General features: G+C 43.6%; 1 protein-coding gene across 31 annotated transcripts in view; it reads right to left on the bottom strand.

Annotated features, from left to right (window-relative positions):
* HPS1 (HPS1 biogenesis of lysosomal organelles complex 3 subunit 1) overlaps positions 1 to 12,137 on the bottom strand; it is a 30,195-nt gene extending 18,058 nt beyond the window's left edge. For 3 of the 31 annotated variants that reach the window (XM_055252792.2, XM_055252798.2, XM_055252811.2), the window contains exons 1-5: positions 12,067 to 12,129; positions 10,474 to 10,590; positions 8,317 to 8,433; positions 840 to 977; positions 477 to 619 (exon numbers count right to left, since the gene is read on the bottom strand). In XM_055252792.2, coding sequence (XP_055108767.2) covers positions 477 to 619; positions 840 to 977; positions 8,317 to 8,433 — 398 coding nt within the window. In that variant the 5' untranslated portion in view covers positions 10,474 to 10,590; positions 12,067 to 12,129. Of the gene's footprint in view, positions 1 to 476; positions 620 to 839; positions 978 to 8,316; positions 8,434 to 9,104; positions 9,222 to 10,219; positions 10,275 to 10,473 lie in introns of those variants that run through there. The other 28 variants (XM_055252732.2, XM_063618466.1, XM_063618472.1 and 25 more) reach the window with 24 other exon arrangements.
* Between the last annotated feature and the right edge of the window lie 8,342 nt (positions 12,138 to 20,479).

The raw sequence follows: 20,479 nt of genomic DNA, 5'->3' as shown, positions 1-20,479 counted from the left end.
AGTTCTTTACTGTGGGCCCAGAGATAGGTTTTAAGGTCTGTCTCCTGAGAAAACCTTCACGAGACTGTATGAGTGTGCATGGGCTTGTGTTTTTCTGGAGAGAGAGTCTGAAGCTTGAGAAGCCAGAGAGGACTAGCTCAGACCAGATTTGTAATGACAGATGACGATGTTGGGAGGATGGAAAGAGCACTGTACTGAGAATCCTGAGCTCAAATATCCAGTTTGGATGTGGCCACCAACCAGCTGGATGACCCCAGGCAAGTGAGTTCCATTCTCTGCTCTGTTTCACCAGATATAAAGTCAGAGGGTCAGACCAGATGGTCTCCAAGGTTCATTTGAGCTCTGTTTCTCTGACCTAGGGACCCAGCTGGGGGCAGTGTGTGAAAAATGGCAGCTTCACAGGGGCTGGGCAGACGCTGCTTGGCCCAGCAAGGGTGCTCGGCAAAGGACAGAGGGGACCAGCTTTGAAGACTCACTCCTTTCGGATAAGCTGACCGTCCACAGTCACCAGCCCGAAGTGCACTTCGAACAGGTACTTGAGCACATACAGCTTCCGCCGCAGGTCCCCCTCGCTCTCGGTGTGCTCGCCATTGATGGCAATGAACAGGCATTCTCCAAACTGCAGGCACAGGCAGGCCAGTGTCAGCCAGCTCCAAGGGCACTCCCTTCACCTGCCCTGGTCTCTGCGGACAAGCCAGTGGAGGCTCGGGTCCCAGGCGGGTTTGATAAGATGCCATTTCTGCCTTCTAAAGGAGTCTAAAGTTCCAGATAAGAAAGGTCTGTGGACTCCCCATCAAGCTGAGGGAAGAGGAACATGGGCCCCAGAGCTACAGACTCACCAGGTGAAGGACATACAGGAAGTTGCCATTTTCCGTGGAGAAGCAGGTGTAGGTGTCCGAGAGCTTCTCCAGCATTGTCATGGAGGAGATGATGACCGGGGCTAGGAGGGTGCTGAGCTGGTCCTCCAGGGCAGGGAGCTGCAAAAATGGGGGAAAATTTCACAGCTTAGAGTGGGCCAGACACCCAGAACAAAGGAAGGGACAATATCAGGCCATGACATCAAGGGTTCCATAGTGTTAGACCCTCCTGGGAGGGTATCACTGTCCTGGTAGGGAGGGGGGCAAAAAGAGACTGCTCACAACACTTTGGGTGGTGGTTAGGAAGAATGGGGAGGGCCAGCTGGGTAATGGTGCTGTTTAGGCTCTGAATCTAGAAGGAAACATTAAGGAATTGGGCCTCATTACAATAGTGGAATGTGGGGAGCACTGAACGTGGAGCTGGAAGGAAGTTTGCATGTACCAAAGTCTATGCTGTTTTTTGCAATAAGTCTACTTTGGAAAATTTGTCCTAAGGAAAATGATCAGAGATTGGAACGAAGACACATGCACAAAGATGTTCACTACTGCATAATTTATAATAGCAAACAACTGGAAAAAAATGTAAACATCTAGTAGCAGGGAAATAGTTAAATAAATAGCAGTACATCAAAATGATGGAAGAGTCTATAGCCACTTAAAATATTAGAGTGTTTCAACGACATGGAAAATCCCTCTGATACAATGTTGTAGTTAAAAATAAAACAAGAATGTGAATGCATAGAAAAAACGGAGTATTGATAAAATACTGAGAAAGCCAATACTATTAAAGTTACTTCTGGATAGAGGAATTAGGAGTGATTTTTTTCCATTTTTAAGTATGTTTCTGTACTTTCCCTATTTTCCATAACAAGCCTGCATTGACTTTGATAAGCTCTTCCTCCATCCATTCTCTCAGCTCTCCAAAAGAAGGAACAAAACAAATAAACAAAAACAAAAAGGAACTGGACAAGTTTGTTGCAAATGTGTGAATAAAATGGGATAAAGCCAGTGGAATGGTTACAACTCAAATTCTCCATAGTGGAATAAAAAGAAAGGAAGAAAACAGCAGAATTCCCAAGAGGATTTCAGGAGACGTGAATGAAATATAGGGAAGGCACAGTCCTAACTTGGAGCTGGGGAAGTCTACAAGCTGAGTAAGACCTTGCCTTGAAAAGAAAGACGGGCAACTGGCCAGCAGGAAGGTGCAGCATTGAAGTACAAGTGGGACACAGCACTATGGAGCAGGTTTTCCTGCCGACATTCGGGAACCGAGGACTGTGCCCAGCTCCCACAGTTAGTCCGTCAATCTTTCACAGTGGCTCCGACTTATCATTCTGGTTCCAGCTCAGATTTTTTTTTTTCTGGCCACCTCAGGCTACCACCCTCCACCTTTGTCACTCCCCATCCCATACCCCATTTAACTTCTCCAGATTATTTGTCACTATCTGAACTCATGGTACTTATTTGCCATCTGGTTCACTGTACAAAGTCCTTCTTTAGACTCTAAGTTCCGTGAAAGCAGGGATCATGTTGCTACGTTTACTGCTTTACCCCGAGAGACTGGCACATGGTAGGTTCCCAATTAATATTTGGTTAATGAATACCCCACAGATAGGCGAGAATTCCATAAACAGGCAAGAATTCAAATACTTGCTGAATTATTCATATACCATGATTTTCTTGAACAAATTTTGTTAATAGAGAAGTCACTTATGAATCTAGATTTTGATAGAAACTCATCTTAAAAGCAGTATAGTCACATACTGAAGAGCAATGTTTTGGTCAGCAACAGACCATGCATGATAGTGGCCCCCTAAGATTATACTACTTTATTTTTGCTTACCTTCTATGTTCATTCAGATACACAAACATTTCCATTGTGTTACAAGTGCCTGCAGTATTCAGTACAGTCACATGCTATAGGTTTGCAGCCTAGGAGCAACAGGCCATACTGTACAGCCTAGGTGTGTAGTCGGCTACACCATCTAGGTTTGTGTAAGTACACACTATCATGTTCACATGACAAGGAAATCACCTAATGATGAATTTGTTATTAACAGAATGTATCACCATCATTAAGCAGGGCATGACTATAGCTTTTTCTGCAGGAATAGAACGTTTTTTTGGTGAGGGGATGACATGGTTAAGCTTTGTGTCCCCATCAAATCTCATCTTGACTTGTAATCCCCATAATCCCCACGTGTCAAGGGAGACCAGGTGGAGATAACTGAATCATGGGGGTGGTTTCCCCCAGGCTGTTCTCAACTTGTTCTCATGAGAATGAGTGAGTTCTCACGAGATCTGATGGTTATATAAGCAGCTCTTCCCCACTTTGCTTGACACTTCTTCCTGCTGTGTTGCGAAGAAGGTGCCTTGTTTCCCCTTTGCCTTCCACCACGACTGTAAATCTCCTGAGTTCTCCCCAGCCATGCTGAACTATGCATCAATTAAACCTTTGTTCTTTATAAATAACCCAGTCTCAGGCAGTTCTTTATAGTGGTGTGAAAACAGACTGACACAGTAAATTGGTACTGTGGAGAGTGAGGTGCTACTATAAAGATACCTAAAAATGTGAAAGTGACTTTGGAACTGGGTAACAGGCAGAGGTTGGAACAGTATGGAGGGCTCAGAAGAAAACAGGAAGATGTGGGAAAGTTTGAAACTTCCCAGAGACTTGTTGAATGCTTTCGAACAAAATTCTGATAGTGATATGGACAATGAAGTCCAGGCTGAGGTGGTCTCAGATGGAGATGAGGAACTTATTTGGAACTGGAACAAAGGTGACTCTTGTTATGCTTTAGCAAAGAGACTGGCAGCATTTTGCCCCTGCCCTAGAGATCTGTGCAACTTTGAACTTGAGAGAGATGATTTAGGGTGGAAGAAATTTCTAAGTAGCAAAGCATTCAGGAAGTGACTTGGGTGCTCTAAAAAGCACTCAGTTTTATGCATTCACTAATAGATGGTTTGGAATTGGGACTTATGTTAAAAAGGGAAGCAGAACATAAAAGTTTGGAAAATTTGCAGCCTGATGATGCAATAGAAAAGAAAAGCCCATTTTCTGAGGAGAAATTCAAGCCCTGGCTGCAGAAATTTGCATAAACAATGAAGAGCCAAACGTTAATTACCAAGACAACGGGAAAAATGTCTCCAGGGCATGTCAGAGGTCTTCACAGTAGCCCCTCTTGCCACAGGCCTGGAGGCCTAGGAAGAAAAAACTGTTTCAGGGGTTGGGCCCAGGGCCTTGCTGCTTTGTGCACTCTGGGGACATGGTGCCATGTGTCCTAGCCATGCTAAAAGGTGCCAACATACAGCTCTGGCTGTTGTTTCAGAGAGTGCAAGCCCCAAGCTTTGGTGGCTTATTTGTGGTATTGGGCCTGCGAGTGCACATAAATCAAAAATTGAGGTTTGGGAACCTCCACCTAGATTTCAGAGGATATATGGAAATGCCAGGATGTCCAGGTAGAAATTTGCTGCAGGGGCAGAGCCCTCATGGAGAGCCTCTGCTAGAGTGGTGAGTAAGGGAATGTGGGGTCAGATGCCTCCACACAGAGTCCCCATCATTGGGGCATTGCCTAGTGGAGCTGTGAGAATAGGGCCATCATCCTCTAGCCCCCAGAATGGTAGATCCACCGACAGCTTGCACTATGCACCTGGAAAAGCCGCAGACACTCAACACCAGCCTGTGAAAACAGCCGGGAAGAGGACTGTACCCTGCAAAAGCACAGGGGTAGGGCTGCCCAAGGCCTTAGGAGCCCACCTCTTGTATCAGTGTGACCCGGGCGTGGATAGAGTCAAAGGAGATCATTTCAAAGCTTTAAGATTTGACTGCCCCACTGGATTTTGGACTTGCATGGGTCTTATAGCCCCTTAGTTTCAGCCAATTTCTCCCATTTGGAATGGGAACATTTACCCAATGCCTATACCCCCATTGTCTTGGAAGTAACTTGTTTTTTATTTTACAGGGTCATAGGTGGAAGGGACTGCCTTGTCTCAGGTGAGACTTTAGTCTTGGACTTTTTGGTTAATGCTGGAATGAATTAAGACTTTGAAGAACTGTTGGGAAGGCATGATTGGTTTTGAAATGTGAAAGGGACATGAGATTTGGGAGGGTCCTGGGGCAGAATGATATGATTAGGCTTTGTGTCCCCATCCAAATCTCATCTTAAATTGTAATCCCCATAATCCCCACAATCCTCATATGTCAACGGAGAAACCAGGTGGAGGTTAACTGAATCATGGCGGCAGTTTCCCCCATGCTGTTCTTGTGATAGTGAGTTCTCATGAGATCTAATGGTTTTATAAGAGGCACTTTCCCCCTCACTCAGCACTTCTCCTTCCTGCTGCCTTGTGAGGAGGGTGTCTTGCTTCCCTTTTGCCTTTTGACATGATTGTAAGTTTCCTGGGGCCTCCACAGCCTTCTGAACTGTGAGTCAATTAAACTTCTTTCCTTTACAAAGTACCCAGTCTTGGGCATTTCTTTATAGTGGTAAGAAAACAGACTAATACAGAGGAGATAAAAATATTTGGTGTATATAAAGGAGCATACTCATATACTACTTGGTGGAATTATAAAGTAGTACAATATCTTTGAATGGCTTTTGACTAAATATTTTTATTTTTAGGAATTTATCCTAAGGAAATAATCTGACATGAGATAAAATTTAAGCACAAATGTTCCTTAAAGCAAGAGTGATATAGCAAATTAGGAGCAATATATATGTCCATATGAGGAAAATGGTTAAATAAAGGATGATACACTGATTCATGTACTTGAGTATAATATTTCCATTAAGAATTATGCTTCTGAGACTATTTAAGAAAATAGAAGAAATATCTTGATATAATGGCAAGTGGAAAAAAAAAACAGGCAGTAAAACTGTAAATGTGGCATAATCCCAATTATATAGAAAAAATAAAGACCCAAAGAAAGTATATTAAAAAGCTAATAGCTCTGGGTCATGGAATTATAGGTCATTTAAAAACTATCTCTTTGTATTTCCAAATTTTCTACAATTAACTCATTATTTATATGACAAGAAAAGAATGTCTTGCACATTAACAACAAAAAAACCTTTAGAGACCACCTTTCCTTTACACTACTCATTCTTAGGAACTGAAAATTCAGGAGTTTGTTCCTTTGCCAGGTTTTCAATAAAGAGGAAGAGAAAGGCCACCAAATAGTTTGCTTCTCAAGTTGACATAGTTGTAACAGTAGTTTAAAAACTGAAATACTTAAAAATTCTTAATTTAAATATTATATGTATTGACTGTTAAAAAATAAAGAAAGCCTAACAGTTAGCTTAAATAAAACCACTTGAATGTCTATGATCTTTGATATCTTGTGTTTGTCTAAAGACTGTGATGAGAACATGGGTGATGTTGATGGTAAATGGACTCCCTGAAGTGGAGTCGGCTCACTCATTTGCTGGATGATGAGACTCTTAGAGCAGAAAGGGCAAGAGAGGCAATCAGTCCATGCTGCTGCAGAAATGTAAGAACACCTTCCACTGCATCCCCAATAAAAATATTTTTAACCCAAAGTTAATCTGGAAAACATTTTCAAAATAAATTACTCCTTTAAAATGTAGAGTGGAAATTATGTAAGTGAAAATGACAAGTATTTCTGAGTTGTAATGTTAAAGTGTTAAACTGGATGTCCACATGCAAAAAAAAAATTATCTTCAATCCATAGCTCGTACCACACACAAAAATTCAAAGTAGATCATCAGACCTGATATAAAACCTAAAACTATAAAACTTTCAAAAGAATATGTAGAGAAAACTCTTTGTAAGTTGGGCAAAGATTTCTTAGGTATAACACTGAAAGCATAATCCATAAATGCAAAATGGATAAACTCGAGTTTTAATACTTCTGCTCTTTGAAAGATACCATTGAGAATACAAACACAAGCCACAAACTGAAAGAAAGTATTTGTAAAACATATATCTGATAAAGGACTTCATCCAAAATATATTAGACGCTCTCAAAACTCAGTAAGAATAAGAAGAAGAAACGATCAGCTCAAATAAAAACTGGGCAAAAGACATGGCAAATAAGCACATGAAAAGATGCTGAAAATCATTAGTCATTAAGGAAATGAAATTTAAAACACAGTGAGATTCTAGTGGACATCTATTAGAATGGCTAAAATTAAAAAGACAGACCATGGCGTTGGTGAGGATATGGAGGAACTGAACTCTCAAACACTACAGGTGGAATCAAAAATTATACAACCACTCTGGAAAAGTTTGGCAGTTTATTACAAAGTTACACATACACCTACATGATCTAGCCATTCTATCCTAAGTATCTGTCCTTGGACGTGAAAGCATCCATGTATACATAGACCTGTACGTGCATGTTCATAGTTGCTTTATTTGTAATAGTCAAAAACTGAAAATAACACAGATGTCCATGAACAAGTAAATGAATGAACAAATGGTGGCATCCTGATAAAATAGATTACTACTCAATGACAAGGAAAGAACAATTGATACATGCCACAACACAGATGAATCACAAAATAATTACGCTGAGTGAAAGCAGTCAAACCAAAACCAAACTAAATCCAAGCATGTACTGTATGACTCCATTTATATAAGGCCATATAATACAAACTAATCTATCATGACAAAAAGCAGATCAGCAGTTCCTACGGGATGGGGATGGGAAAGAAGGGATTACAAATGTTTGAGGTGGTAGATATATTCCTTGTATTGATTGTGATAGAATCATAGGTATATATACATATCAAAGCTTATCAAATTGTGCACTTTAAATATGTGCAATTTATGGTATGTTAATCATACCTTAATATAGCTATTAAAAAATTAATGTGTTCAGCTTACGTTAAACTTTTTTATTTTTTGCTCTGTCGCCCATGTTGGAATGCATGGGCACAATCTCGGCTCACTGCAGCCTCTACCACCTGGACTCAAGTGATCCTCCCACCTCAACCTCCCAAGTAGCTGGGACTATAGGCACGCACCACCACATCTGGCTAATTTTTGTATTTTTTTTGTAGAGACAGGGTTTTGCCATGCTGCCCAGGCTGGTCTCAAATCCCTGAGCTGAAGCAATTTGGCCCACCTTGGCTTCCCAAAGTGTTGTGATTACAGGCGTGAGCCACCATGCCCAGCCTTGTTAAACTTTTTAGGTTATAGAAACTGATGGCTCCAAGTTCTTCTGTTATGTGATTAAAATTCGACTTCTTCTTGCCCTCATTTAGTCCAGAGAGGCCTGGTGGGGTGTGGGGGTGGGGTCACCGAGCTCACAGCAGCAAGAGACCGCGACCTTGAGGATGAGGGTCTAGGTGTGAAGGATGCTGGACCCCACACAGCACCCTGCTCATGCTGCCCAGAACAGGGTGAACAAGGTTTTCCTGCCTCTCTGCCTGATGGTAGTTTTGTATGGTTCCTTCCTATCCACCCCTCCTGGGACTGCCTACCCTGCACTCACCTCTTCTTCCTCATTCTCTGACTGCCCAAACTTCAGCCGGAGACTCTCTTCAAACTCCTCATCTGTCCAGTAGAAGAGGACCTCTGCGCCCTCAGTGGCCACCAAGACGCACTTCATCTGCCAGGGAAAGGCAAGGTCAAGGTCAGCCCCCAGCCCCAACATCCATGAGCTCAGTCTGAGTAACGAAGAGGACCCCAACCTCAGCAAACATTCAGTGAGCCGTTTCTGCACACCAGGCATCACAAGGGCCTTCCACTTTTGTTGCACCCTCACAACTGAACAAAGTAGGACTCTTCAGGCACCCCATTTTAGAGAGCAGGACACAGGCACAGCCTGAAGTGGCAAAGCTGGGATCTGGACCCAGACCTGTCTGATGCCAAGGCTGGGGCTCTTTCCTCTGTGGTATCTGGTCCCTCTCAGCACAGCATCAGACCCACCACGGGGCCTACTGGAACCAGACTGGGACAGGAAGGGACCCAGGTCTTGGCCTGGACATGGAGCCGAATGCCCAGGGAGGCCATGCTCACGGCAGAGTTAGTGCCTGGTGTGGATCGGAGGGCGCTGGTGCACCTCCGTCTCTGGGCAGTCCAGAGATATCTCTCCCTCAAATAAAAACAGTTCCGGGGCTGGGCACGGTGGCTCACGCCTGTAATCCCAGCACTTTGGGAGGCCGACGTGGGTGGATCACCTGAAGTCAGGAGTTTGAGACCAGCCTAGCCAACATGGTGAAACTAAAAATACCATCTCTACTAAAAATACAAAACTTAGCCAAGCGTGGTGGCAAGTGCCTGTTATCCCAGCTACTCGGGAGGCTGAGGCAGGAGAATTGCTTGAACCTGGGAGGCAGAGGTTGCAGTGAGCCGAGATTACACCACTGCACTCCAGCCTGGGTGACAGTGCGAGACTCTGTCTGAAAAAACAAACAAACAAAAAACAGCTCCAGAAGATGAGCCTCAAAGCCCCCGAATTTACTTCAGCACCACAGAAGTTTCATTCAAATGCTGCTCTCCCTGTTCATGGTGAGAACAGAGGCTGCCTAAAGACCCTGTACCTAGTAGGCTGCAGCTTCTAGGGCCACAGCCACGTGTCTTCAGCCCTCCCAAATCTCCTTCCCCACCCCCGCACCACACACACACACCACACACTCTGTGCTTGATTATGTAAGAAACATCTTAACTATTCACCCACTGGATGATCTTTAATACAGTTTCCTACACTGTGTGCCATGGCCCTCTGGGTGTGGCAGACCCTTGATCTTCTAAAACCCTTGGGCAGCCTGACCAGGCTGGTGAGGACAGCGCTTCAGGCTGGCTGCTGCAGCTGAGAGGCCTCAGGCAGTGGTTTCAAATCCTCTTATGTGCCTCAGGGTGTCATGCAGATATAATCATGTGGTATGTATGCTAAGCCATGACAATGATTAGGAAGCTCTGCTGTAACTCTCACACAAGTGGATTTCCAGTTTTCTTGGGAGGATCCCAGCATCTCCAGGTCTTGTGTTCTGTCATCCCCATGTCCAGCTTAGTGGTCCTTACTAAATTCCTCCCAAACTAACTCGATGCAACTGGTCCCAAGGTGTTTATGGCAAATGCCAGGAGACATAACAGCACAGTGAAGAAGGAATGCAGCCTATTCCCACAGAATTACTCAATGCCAAAGCAGACACTGAGAGTGCAACAGGTGTGAAGAGGAGGTTGCTGGGAGAGGCCAGTGGACCTGAAGAGGCTGCTCTGGGGCTCCCAGGTACATGTGACAAAGCTGACCAGAGTGTATGGGTTAGGGAGCAGTGGGCTATGGAATGGAGGCTGTGGTTGTGAGTGGAGAAGTGACCGGCTGGCTGGAGATGGGCAGGTCAAGGTCATGAAGGTGGTCATCTAGATGCGGGTGTCGGGTAATGAGTGCTCACCCCTTGGTGGGGGCCTGGAGGAGCTTTAAATATTCAGCAGGCTGTGACGACCCACCTGGATGCGAGGGGTGAAGGAGAGATGAGGCATCAGGATGGGAGTGGCCTCAGGATGCAGGGCTGGGGAAGGGATGAGCAGGTGTGCAGAGCCCAGGAGCACTCAGTCCACTGCCTATCTCATTCCATCTGCCTCCCAAAGCCCCAGGGTGGATGCTGCCTGCCTCCCTGTCCTCCCCAGGTGGGGCAAGATCATCTACCTTGGCAAGGAGCACAGTGGAGCATCCAGACAGCCAGAGGTTCAGAAAGGGCTGCAGCAGACAGACTCGGTGACTGGCTCATGGGACAGCAGCACAGCATCCCTGGTCCTGCAAATACTTAAAACAGAGAGAATATGAGGGCAGGCAGATGCCCTGGTCCTGACTGCTGCTCGTTGGGAAAGGACAAGCTGGAGAAGGGCTGCGTGGTCCCTGGTCTCTCCAGGCCCTGAGGCAGTCTGCTAAGAACATATCTGGGATCCTGCCGCTCACCTCCCATAATGGAGAATAGGAGCCCGGCCAGCACAGCCCTTTGCACAGAGCAGGTGCCCACTTTTGTTCCTTCCTCCTTTGTTCCCATGAAGTGCTCCCACTTCTGTGGGTCACTCAGAGCTCCCCAAGCAGCCCCAGGGAGCTTGCTAGGAGTGACTGTTGGGAGATAGCATAGCACATCCCAGGTGGTGAGGATGCAGTCCCAGTGAAGGGAGTGGGGATCCTGGGATGATACGATGAATGGAAGGAAACTAACAGGAAAGGCATCTGGGACCAGGTTCTAGTTTTGGCTTTGCCAAGTCGCATAAACCTCTCTGAGCCTCAAACTCCTGGGGAGAAATACAGACAGCAACATCCCCTACTCTACCTCCCTACAGGGTTAGATCATGGGAACGACCAGGCAAGCTGCAAAGTAACCTTAGCAAACTGCGTTCTTACATAGCTGTGGGGATCATTATTCCTATTTCCCAGCTTCCCTTCTTCAAATAACAGGATTAACGAATCTGGTTCCGGAATCATTCATATTTGGATAGATGGCAGGAACAACAGAAAACTTAATTAGGAAGTTAAGCACTGTGAGCGAGTAAGAGGCAAGTGACTACCCGCCACAGAGACTGCTGTTACGAGTTCGGCCTTTAGCAACCGAACCCTGAGACGGGCTCCATCACCCCACATGATTGGCCCGAATGCCATATTCCCGAAACAGGGGGATGCTTCCCCACAGGCTGCTGGGAAGAGAACCTCGCCGGTGTCACATTGTGACTTCCGCTTCACTTCGCTATCTGCCCTAGAAAGGGAACTCGGAGGAGACTCACTGGCGAAAGGAGCTCCAGATGGCTGGGGGCCAACCTGGGACGACCCCCAGCGCCCACTTTCACCATCTGGACCCCAGCAAACCGCCCTGTGGCCCTTGGTCCCGTCTTCAGCAGCTCCTTCTGGGGTCCCACACCTTCGGAGCCCGGCCCTGCCCCTGAGTCTCTGGAGAGAGCGAGTCAGCGGCTCGCCACCGCGGGGCTCCCGTTTGCCTAGCACGCCAGTTTCTGTCCAGTTTCACCCCAAATCCCCACCTCCCCCCACCCCCGAACCTCACGGCCACCCTGAGAAGGAGGCTTGACTTGTGACATCCGCCCCTCTTCACGGCTGAGGAACTTTGGCTCCGAGCGAGGAAGCGACCGGCCCACGGCCACACGCCCGGAGTGGGTGAGGCTAGGGGTGGGCCCGCTCCGGGACCCCTAGGGCCCCTCCCCCACTTCCGGGAGGGTTGCAGGGGCTCCGGAGGGAGGATCGCCGCCCCCGGAGGGGACAACCCGGAAGCCCACGTACCGGATCGCGGCGCGCACAGCGCCCCGCCTGCAGGAGACCGGGCGCGCTTCCGGGTAGGACCGCGTGATCGCGCACGTGACCGCCCCGCCCCGGGAGGGGCCGGAGCCGCCGTCGCCTTCCGCGGGTTCGAGCCCCTCCCCTGCCAGGCCTTGCCCATGCCCCGTTTTACAGAAGAGGAAACGGAGGCTCAGAGAGAAGAAATAACTTGCTGAGGGGCCGAACCAGGCTTAGAACCCAGGTTTCCTGGCTCCTCAGCTGATCCCTTCTCTCCTCCCCATGTCCCGGAACCCCAGGCTTTGCTTAATGAACTGAAGTTCTGGGGCTACAGCTGTCCTTTTGTGACTGCTCTCCCTGACCTTTGGGGAGGTGACACAGTACACAGAAGGGCTCAGTTGCCCCCAGAGTGCCAACGCTGGAATTTCTTTATAGGAGTTCTCAATGTATTTTGGGAGTGGAGTACACATTAGGAGTTTTGTGTTGAACCTATGTTTGCAATATTTATTTTAAAAAATCATATGTGTATTGGGGGTGGCTGGAAGTGGAGGGGGCGCTTAGGAAGGGCCTAAATCCCTGAACAGTCCACCCCTCAGTGCCTGGGTGCCACCTGGGAGCTTTGAGCCCAGCTCAGCAGGGTATGGGTTGCAGGAACTAGCTGGGGATATAGTAGATTGAGCATCCCTTGGGGGAAAGGCAGAGGCTAAGAATCAATACCTCCGCCACCTGCAGATCAAAGAGAGCATCACTCCCCCCAACCCACTACCCACCCCTTCCAGCCCACCTTAGGGCAAATTCTTCCAACTCCCCATCTACAGCACATAGCCCTGCCACAGGCATCTCTTTCCTCAGCCCACCGTTGAGATCGTTCACTCACTATGCTTTCAGTGGTTAAATGAATTCCATCAAATGGATATGCTGTTATTTACTTATTCATTCCCCTACTGGTAGTTTCCATTTCCCAACAGCAATGTATGAGGATTCTGATTTCTCCACATCCTCACCAATGCTTGTTACTGTTGATTTTTTTTTTTTAAGTATAGTAACCCAGTGTGGAGTGGTATCTTGTGATTTTATTTGCACTTCCCTGACGTTCAGCATCTTTTCATGTGCTTTTTGCCTATTTGTGTACCTTCTTTGGAAAAAAAAAATGTCTATTCAAATCCTTTATCCATTTTTAAATTGCCTTTATTATTGAGTTGTAAGAGTTCTTTATATGCTCTGGATACAAGCCCCTTATCAGATACTTGATTTGCAAAAGTTTTTTTTCCTATTATGTGGCTTGTCTTTTCACTTTCTTAGTGGTATCATTTGTAGCACCAAAGTTTTAAATTTTTATGTAATCCAATATAAACTATTTTTTAGTTATGTACAGGTTTTTTGTGTCAACATGTTTCTTTTTTTCAAATTTGTTTGTGGTAGAATACATATAATGTAAAATCGATCATTAAGCATTATAAGTGTATTGTTCAGTGGTATTAACTACATTCCTAATACTATGCAGCCATCACCACCATCCATCTCCACAGCTCTTTTCATCTTTTAAAACTGAAACTATATCCATTAAGCAATAATGCTGGCCGGGTGTGGTGGCTCACGCCTGTAATCCCAACACTTTGGGAGGTCAAGGCAGGCGGATCACGAAGTCAGGAGTTTGAGACCAGCCTGGCCAACATGGTGAAACCCTGTCTCTACTAAAAATACAAAATTAGCAGGGTGTGGTGGCACACAGCTGTACTCCCAGCGACTCAGGAGGCTGAGGCAGGAGAATCGCTTGTACCCAGGAGGCAGAGGTTGCAGTGAGCCAAGATTGTGCCACTGCATTCCAGCCTGGGCAACGGAGCAAGACTCCTATCTCAAAAACAACAACAAAAACAATAACAACAACAATTCTTCATTCCTCCTCGTAGCAACCACAATGCTACTTTCTGTCTCTATGAATTTGACTACTCTAAGTACCTCATATAAGTAGAAGTAGAATCATACAGTATTTGTCTTTTTATGACTGGCTTATTTCACTTAGCATAATATTCTCAAGGTGCATTCGTGTTGTAGCATATGTGAGAATTCCTTCCTTTTTTCTTTATTTTTAAGGCTGAATAATATTCTATTGTCTGTATATACTACATTTTGCTTCTCCATTTATCCACTGATGGACAATTGGGTTACATCCATTGTGTATAAGGCCATTATGAATACGAATGTACAAATATCTCTTTGAGACTCTGCTTTCAATTCTTTTGGGCATATACCCAGAAGAGAAACTGCTAGATCATATGGTAATTCTATTTTTAATTTTTTAAGGAACTACCATACTGTTTTCCACAGCAGCTGCATCATTTTACATTCCCAACCTGGAACAAGGGTTCCAGTTTACCCACATCTTTGTCAACACTTGCTATTTTCTATTTTCTTTAAGATTTTTATAGTAGCCATCCTAATGGGTGTGAGGTAGTTCAACATAAGTTTATCTTTCTGTTAGGTAAATATCTACTCATGGGATTGCTGGGCTGTATGGCAAGTCTATGTTTAGGTTTATATTAAACTGCTGAACCATTTTCCAAAGTGGATGTACCATTTTACATTCCTCCTAGCAACACTGAGAGTTGTAATTGCTCTGTAGTCTTGTTAGCACTTGATATGGTCCTTTTTTAACTTTAGCCATTCTAGTAGGTATGTGGTAGTATGTTAAGTGTTCAAATTTTGCCTGTTTAAAAATTGGATTGTCTTATTATTTATTTATGTGTTTGAATTCAAGCCCTTTATTAGATTTTTTTTTCCCTGTCTGTGGCTTTGTCTTTTCATTTTCTTTACAGTGACTTTTGAAGAGCAGAAATCTTTGTGCCTTTTGCGTCCTATGTAAAGACTCTGCTTAGCCAGGGTCACAGAGATTTTCTCCTGTTTTTTCTTTTTTGCAGAAATTTAATAGTCGTAGATTTTGTCTTTAGGTTCACGATCCATTTTGAGTTAATTTTTGTGTGTGATGTGAAAGAAGGTTGAGGTTTTAGTTTTTTTGTTTGTTTTTTTTTGTTTGTTTGTTTTTGTTTTTGCATATAGATGTCCAATTTTTCTAGCACCATTTGTTGAAAAAAAAATATTTTCTCAGTCAGGCGCCGTGGCTCATGCCTGTAATCCCAGCACTTTGGGAGGCTGAGGAGGGCAGATCATCTGAGGTCAGGAATTTGAGACTAGCCTGGCCAACATGATGAAACCCCGTTTCTAGTGAAAATACAAAAAAAAAAATTAACCGGGCGTGGTAGCATGCACCTGTAATCCCAGCTACTTGGGAGGCTGAGAAAGGAGAATCACTTGAACCCAGGAGGCAGAGGTTGCAGTGAGCTGAGATAGGGCCACTGCACTCAAGCTTGGGCAACAAGAGTGAAACTCCATCTCAAATAAATAAATAAATCTTTTCTCCATTGAATTAATTACCATGGCACAGTTGTCTCAAATCAATTGACCATCTGTGTGTGAATCTGTTTTTGGAGTCTGTGTTGTTCAATAAATTTAAAAGGATTTGATTGATTTTCTTAGAGGCAGTTTTTGGTTGAATCAATTTTTATTGATTCTCTGTTTTTTAATTCATCAATTTCTGTTCTGATAGTTACTATTTCCTATCTTCTGTTTACTTTGGGTTTTTTTTTTTTCTTCTTTTTAATACTTTCTTAGGGTAGAAACAGAGGACATTGATTTGAGACCTTTTGTCTTTTCTAATGGAGTTTAGTGCTGTAGATCTTCCCCAAGGTACTGCTTTATCAGCATCCCACAACTTTTTATCTGCCATGTTTTCATTTTCAATTACTTTAAAATGCTAATTTTTCTTTTGATTTATTTAGAGTATAGTTCAGAGGTCAGCCAGATATTTGAGTGTACTTTGTACCAGCTTTTTAAGTTTCTCCCACCTGTTCCCTTTCCCTCTCCATTCAATTTTCAGCTGCTCTGGCAGTCTTGAACACCAATGTCACTCCACGGCCTAATATAATAGCTGCTTGCTGATGGACCTTGCTCTTTATTGTGAACTAGGGGAATTCCTTCAGGAGAAAAGCCAAATAAATGTGGATATCACCCAGTGTGATTTTCTTCATTCAAGAGCTATATCTCCTGCAGTTTCTGCTTGCTGTTAGCTGTTCTGCATTGCCTTCAAAGAATTGTTTTTTCAAATTTTGTCTAAGGTTTGTAATTGTTATTGGCAAAAGGGTCAGTCTGATATAACTTTAACATTACCAGAAATTGGAAGTTCTTTCTGCACATTTTTATATGTAGTATTTTCCATTTAGTTTAAAATATTTTCTACTTTTTATCATGATTTCTGATTTTTTTCTCACAGAATATTTAGAAGTGTGTTTCTTAATTTTCAAGCACAGGGAGATTTTCTAGTTTTCTATCTCTATCTATCTGTCTGTCTGTCTATCTATCTATCTATCTATCATCTATCTATCTATCTATCTATAATTTCCACTTATATTCCACTGCTGTCAGAAATACATTGTATGTTATTATTCTTTGAAGTTTTTTGAAACTTTATGTCACAGTATATAATCACGTTTTATAAATGTTTTGATGTGTCGTTGAAAAAGGACTTTATTCATTTGTTGTAATGTTCTCTATATGTCATTTAGATAAAATGTTAATTGTATTGTTTAAATCTTTTCTTTCTGATTTTTGTCTGCCTTTTCTCTCATTTTCTGAGAGAAATAGCAGTTAAAAATCTGTTAAAATTGCAAATTTTTCTATTTCTCCTTTTATTTCTGTGAGATTTTTGCTTCACATATAGGAGATGTCATTAGGTACATGCAGATTTGTAATTATATATCTTACTGTTAAATCAAAACTTTCATCTTTATGAAATGTCCCTATCACTAGCAATGCTTTTTGGTTTTACAAAAGCATTTATTGTCTCATATAAACATACGGACATCACCTTCTGTTGCATGGCATATCTTTTTCTTACTCCTTTTAATTTCTTATATTTTAGATATTTCTTTTGAAATAGCTTTTAGTTGAACTTTCTTTTATCTTATCTGACAACCTTCATCTTTTAATCGGAGCATTTATTCCATTTACATTTAGTACCATTACAAATAAATTTGGTTTTAAATCTATTATCTTGCTAGTTGCTATTTGTCCTGTTCTTCATTATCTTTGTCTTCTTTCTTGCTTTCTGTTAGATGAAGCATTTTTGTTATGATTCCACTGCCTTTCCATTCACTTAGAAGAATATACTCTTTTAAATATTCTTTCAGTGGTTACCGTAGAGACTAAAACATGTATCCTTGACTTATCAAAGTTTAATGTAAATTAGTAGTTTTACCTCTTTCTTGAAAATGTAAGGATGTTAATATGTCTTCCATTTACCAGCTTTCAATATGTATGGTATTATTGTAATGCATTTTTAATTATTTACCTATTTTAAATTGCAAGAGACATTGTTATTATTAGATTATATTTATTTAGAGTTTCCTACATAATTACCCTTCACGTTGTTTTTTATTCTTTTCCTGCACCTCTCATTGCATTATTTTGATTGTTCATTCTTTCTCTCCCTGTCTCTGTCTTCATCTTTCCTTTCACTGTCTCCTCCAATTTTCTCAGCCTCCCACCACCCACGCACACATAGACATAGTTGAGTTCCAAGACTACTTGAGGTTTCAAATTATATTTTTGATGTTTCTGGTAGAGGGTGCAGCATCTTCTACTATGTGCATCTACACTGGATGGCAGTGGAGCAACACAGATTGTTTTCTGACAAAAATCAGCCAAGTACTAGGAGAGGCAGGACTTTAGAAGTGGAAGAGATGGAGAAGGAATCTTAGGTTACTACGAAGTGTGCAAAAAGGTCCTGTGGATTTAGATAACACCACACACAAACGGTATGTAATACTCACTTGATGGCAAATCAACTAGAGGGATCTAACAGCATTGACCCATTCTCTGGTCTTCTAGCATCCATCATAGTTTTGTGCTCCTTTTCCATGAAATACAGCTGTTGTTGGAAAGTAGCTGCCCAGATAAGGACTGTATTTCCTCTAGCATTGAGATGGGACCAAATGACTGCTGGCCAATAGAACTGAGTGGAAGGATTGACTCCAGTTCCAGGTTAGGCCTCCAACTGCTCTGGGCATGTCGATGGAACAGAACCACCACCTCCACCCCATTACCACCAATTCAACTTTACATGAATTATAAGCAAGAAATAAACTTGGACTGTGTTAAGCCATTGAGTTTCTAGGGTTTAACTGTTTTTATAGTTAAGAATGACTTTAACTAATATAGTCAATGACATCTAACTGGAATTATGAAATTCAGTTTCTACTTGAGAGTAATTGAAGCAGAGGTTGTGGGGGAGGGGAGGAGGGCAGCACACTACAAAATAAAAGATCCCCAGTATGTGTTAGTTCATCAATCAGTCTTAAGGTCAGGGTGTAGTGTGGGCAGCAGTTGCCTCCCTCTCCCCACAGAACACCCTGAGAATAGGAAGTTAGAGTGTCGCATCTTATTACTTACAAAACATTACCTCAAAATGCAAACTATCCCCTGGACCCAAACTCTTTACAATCACCAGGTTCCATAAACTATATTCTAATCTGTTTTCTGGAAGAAAATATTAACCTGTTAAAATTCCCTGCACAGAGAGGAAACTTTTTCTGGGAGGTGTTCCTGAACTCATTTTGCCAACTTCCAGACGAACAAAACTAAAGTTTCTTTTTGCTTCTTCCAAAAACATAAATTATCAAATAACATTTATAACTTGAAAAAGAATCCTAGAATATTTTCATGAATAATAATTAGAAGAGTAATGTTCACATAGGAAGGGTGCCTTTTCTTTGCTGTGTGCATAGGACCCTGGGACCCTGGGATTTACTTATGAGCCAGTCATATGGAACTTGGTCAACTACTCCAAAATGCTCCCAGCCCTCACAGGGGCTGCCTTGGTGTTTGGAAGGAGGTGGTGCCAAAGCAGTTGGTTTGCTGGATTTTGACTTTCTTTTTTTAAAGTGGTATTTGCAAATGCTACCCCGAGGGCAATGGTTAATGGATTTGACCTTTAGGTCATGGGGGCCAGGGAGCAGCACTCATAGAAGCTGTGTGTGTGTGTGTGTGTGTGTGTGTGTGTGTGCGCGCTGCTGCTGACTGGCTCTGCCACTCACCTCTCAGGCCTCAGGAATACCGAAGATTCTCACCTACGATTGGTGGTGATGGTGGGAGTGGTCCTTAAAACTGCTTTATAGAAAACCATAGTGGATGCCAGGCGCCGTGGCTCATGCCTGTAGTCCCAGCACTTTGGGAGGCCAACGTGGGCGGATCACGAGGTCAGGAGATTGAGACCATCCTGGCTAACACGGTGAAACCCCGTCTCTACTAAAAATACAAAAAAATTAGCCGGGCGTGGTGGCTGACACCTGTAGTCCCAGCTGCTCGGGAGGCTGAGGCAGGAGAATGGCGTGAACCCAGGAGGCAGAGCTTGCAGTGAGCCGAGATCGCGCCACTGCACTCCAGCCTGGGTGACAGAGCGAGACTCCATCTCAAAAAAAAAAAAAAAAAGAAAAAAGAAAATCATAGCAGAACAGACCAGGAGGACCACTGATGGGCCAAGGTGAACCTGGACTCAAAGTTCTACAGCAAAGGCTGTCCACAACACTACTTACTACTCACGAGAGCTTCTAGTTGGCATCGTCAAACCAGAGAGCAGTTGTACTGGGGGTAAGGCACTGCTAGGGTTCTCTGTAGGACACACATGAGATGTTAAGGAATCTAGCTATGGGCAATACAGAGATGAGAAATACGTGGCTATAATCAGTCAGGTGAGAGGTAGCACAGTGTAGGGACAACAGGCTTTGAAATTTAACAGACCTGGGTTCAACTCCTAGTTTTGCCACACTGTTTTTCTGGGTGGTCTTGGACAAGTTCTTTCTCTAATCCTCCCCATCTATAATTGGATCTGAACACTCACCATACCACGCAGGACTGCTGTGAGCATTCAAAGAAATAGCATGTCTGATAAGAAGAAGGCACTCGATCAAGGAAGGGCAGCCACAGAAGCTTTCGTGCCATGGTTAGTGGAACTCAGAGGGAAGGGTTCTGTATGTCCCAGTTGTTTGGGCCTTATAATAATAATAAAATTCATTTTAGCACTATCTCTCTTTGGAGTACTTCTTATCTTCAATTCTGGTATATCCTAAGAAAAGATTACAAACAATTCTAAAATGGAAACTTCACTCCACTTCAATACAGCAGATTTCCTTGGGCTCCTGGCTGGGCACAGAGTGGCTGGCAGAGGGGAGTCTGTGGGCGTGGAGAGTAAGTTGGTGGAAACGAGCACTCAGCAGGGGCCAGGCTGGGGCAGTTGCACCGATGCTGGAGAGAGGCGAAGTGGAGGAAGCCATGCTAGGTAAGGTTTATGCCCTTTCTTCTCTTGCCT

Source organism: Symphalangus syndactylus, chromosome 2 (genome assembly GCF_028878055.3).
Source record: "Symphalangus syndactylus isolate Jambi chromosome 2, NHGRI_mSymSyn1-v2.1_pri, whole genome shotgun sequence".
NCBI lineage: Eukaryota > Metazoa > Chordata > Mammalia > Primates > Hylobatidae > Symphalangus > Symphalangus syndactylus.
This window is presented reverse-complemented; position numbering and strand designations above follow the sequence as displayed.